General features: G+C 41.2%; 1 protein-coding gene across 1 annotated transcript; it reads left to right on the forward strand.

Moving 5' to 3' along the window:
- Positions 1–124: 124 nt before the first annotated feature.
- PHALS_06328 (uncharacterized protein) lies at positions 125–390 on the forward strand (the record flags this gene model as incomplete). Its single annotated transcript, XM_024719595.1, has 2 exons — positions 125–246; positions 303–390. The coding sequence occupies 2 exons, from the start codon at positions 125–127 to the stop codon at positions 388–390; spliced, it is 210 nt and encodes a 69-aa protein (XP_024584878.1).
- Between the last annotated feature and the right edge of the window lie 2,107 nt (positions 391–2,497).

Genomic DNA, 2,497 nt, shown 5'->3' on the forward strand with positions numbered 1-2,497 from the left:
ATTTCTTCAGCTAAATAAGGTCGATATCTCCAACTGGGGTCGATCGATGAATACCTCACCGGCGGCTGTCGAGGCCAAAGTGTAAGGAACTGGGCTCAGTTGCACGTCGTAGAGATCAAAGGCAATGGGATTTAGCCCCAAATGGAACTGCGCAACTAAAGAGAATGGGCCTCAAAGCCAGGTTAGCTGTCAATGGCACCAGAGTATCGGGTATCGTGAAGTCGTGCAAAGTCTCGACAGATTGAGGTGCGCTGTGCAATTAATTGTCAAAAACAGTTTATAATGCGTAAATGTATTGAAAGGGCCAAGTGTGAGCTCGTAATTAATGCATCTCATGTAGATGACATGCTGACGGCTCGTCTGCATCTAATGAGGAGGTTTGAGTACTAAAATTACACAATATGCTGCTTGGTATCAGATAAGAATTAGAGTCGATACTCTATTCTAGAATGGATCGTTTAAAATATGGATTTGACACAATAAGCGGCACGCACTCCCTCTGCTCGATAACAGAATAATTTAGCACGGGTATTCTGCTACGACATCATCTATAATGTTCTCAAGAAAGGAGGCATAGTTTTGTTTGAAGCATTGAGTAAGGACCGGAGACAAAGAGCGGTTGAGACGCAGTCTACAAAAATATTTGTTGAGACGGGTGACAGCGATCGTATGTCGCGGTAGCTATTGTTTGTCCCTTTAAAGTTATACGGATAGGCAACTAAGCGTGACAATGAATTCTAATTTCGATGTCTAAAGAATATTTATTCATACATAGTACAGTGTATATTCACCAAAAAATGAACAAGAGATTCGCGAATTTCTGACTACCTGTTATGCTTGGTTGCGAGTAGGCCGTACAAAGGAAGCTGAGTTGCCCACTGCGATTATAAGGTGTAAGCTTCTTTTGATAGTACTATTCGCCTAAATCAATTCAAAGCATTGCACGTCGGTGGGATCGTAGAGCTGTTACAGATAGTGCCTGTAGAGCGGCTAAGATCATCATATGTCAAGGATGGGTTGCGAACACCTGAAAAGAATGTTGTGTGCGGATCAGCTTATTCAAAGCACAAACCAATTCAATTTGTCCTTAACTAAACGAAATCCGCGATAATGTTATCGCGGATTTTTTGACGTATCACGCAGTATCTGGTTTATGAACCAGATACTGCGTGATACGTCAATGATACTAGCCTGAGAGATAGTGCAATAAGAATGATACTTTCTTCTGTGCAAATACAGAGCGGCTAGATGCGTAAGTGCAAAGCTATTCTCCCGAAGCCGACATTCTGTTTCGAAGCGGTTAGCAGCAGAGAGAGGGGGCATGTGTAATTGTGCACGTATTTATACAAAACTGAGTCTAAAATCTAGGATTTCAGATAAGTCGACGGTACGATTGATTAATATTTATGGAATGAGTGCTCTGCTTGGTTTTGACAGTAAGTATTCTGAGTGGGGTGCTATGAACCTGGGCACAGTAAACACCACAGTCTATTGAATACACTTGCAACGAACGAACGTCTCGTGACAAGAATGTCTGGGTCTCATCTTAATTATGCACATATCTGTCTTGATGACGTTCCGTCTATGATAATAATAAGTAAAAGAAATCGAAACAACCACGTTGAACACTTACGAGCTGTGCGTTAGTGTATGCACTTTGATAAGCAGTTTGTCAATGTTGGCTTTCGTATGTTTTTCTAAGAAGCTGAATGTTTTTCGGTTCAGTATAGAAGAATTACCTTCATCGCACAGAATGTAGACACAAGATTTGCAGACAGCAACAGCGTTCAGTCTGCTTAATATACCTATAAACCTTATGCGGTGCTTTGTCTGCCTCTGACATATGCATGCTGTTTTTGCATGTCCTAGCTGTTAGTCACTGTGTCGAAAATGTGAGGCATGATGCCTAATCCCTGCATTAAACCGCTAAAATTTGCTACGAAATGTAGCCAAGATGATGCCTAAAAGTCGACTAGTATCGTCAGCCTTTCTGCAGCGGAGCTGCCGTAGCTTTGCGCTCTGAAACGTTATTTAGGTCACCGACCTCTCGTTCTATACTCAGAACAAGTACGAGCACAGTCGATCGCAATCCGCTTACTCCAAAAGTAATTTTAGCCTCAACCCTAGGCTGATTATCTCTTCGATTCAAATTCAAAACTAAATTTATTTATTTTTATCTGTGGCAAATCCGCCTAATTTTAAATGCATAGATTTTACCCAATATGTATAGTGAAATCTAAATACATGTACAGTGAAACCTGTCTAAATTAAACATGTTGGGACTGGGAAACAGTGTTTGATTTAGAGAGGGTCTTAAATAAGGGAGGGTAGCATAAGTATGGTGCCCAACATGGGTCCATATCTTTTGTTCAATTTAATGAGGGTTTTAAATTGAATAGGTTTAATTTAGACAGGTTCTACTGCATAACTGCTGGCTAGCCCCGTACCGTATTCTTGTTTGGGTGTGGTCACACCATGCCCATCTGGTGTGACACAC

Source organism: Plasmopara halstedii (assembly GCF_900000015.1).
Source record: "Plasmopara halstedii genome assembly, contig: Scaffold_2956, whole genome shotgun sequence".
Taxonomy (NCBI): Eukaryota; Oomycota; class Peronosporomycetes; order Peronosporales; family Peronosporaceae; genus Plasmopara; species Plasmopara halstedii.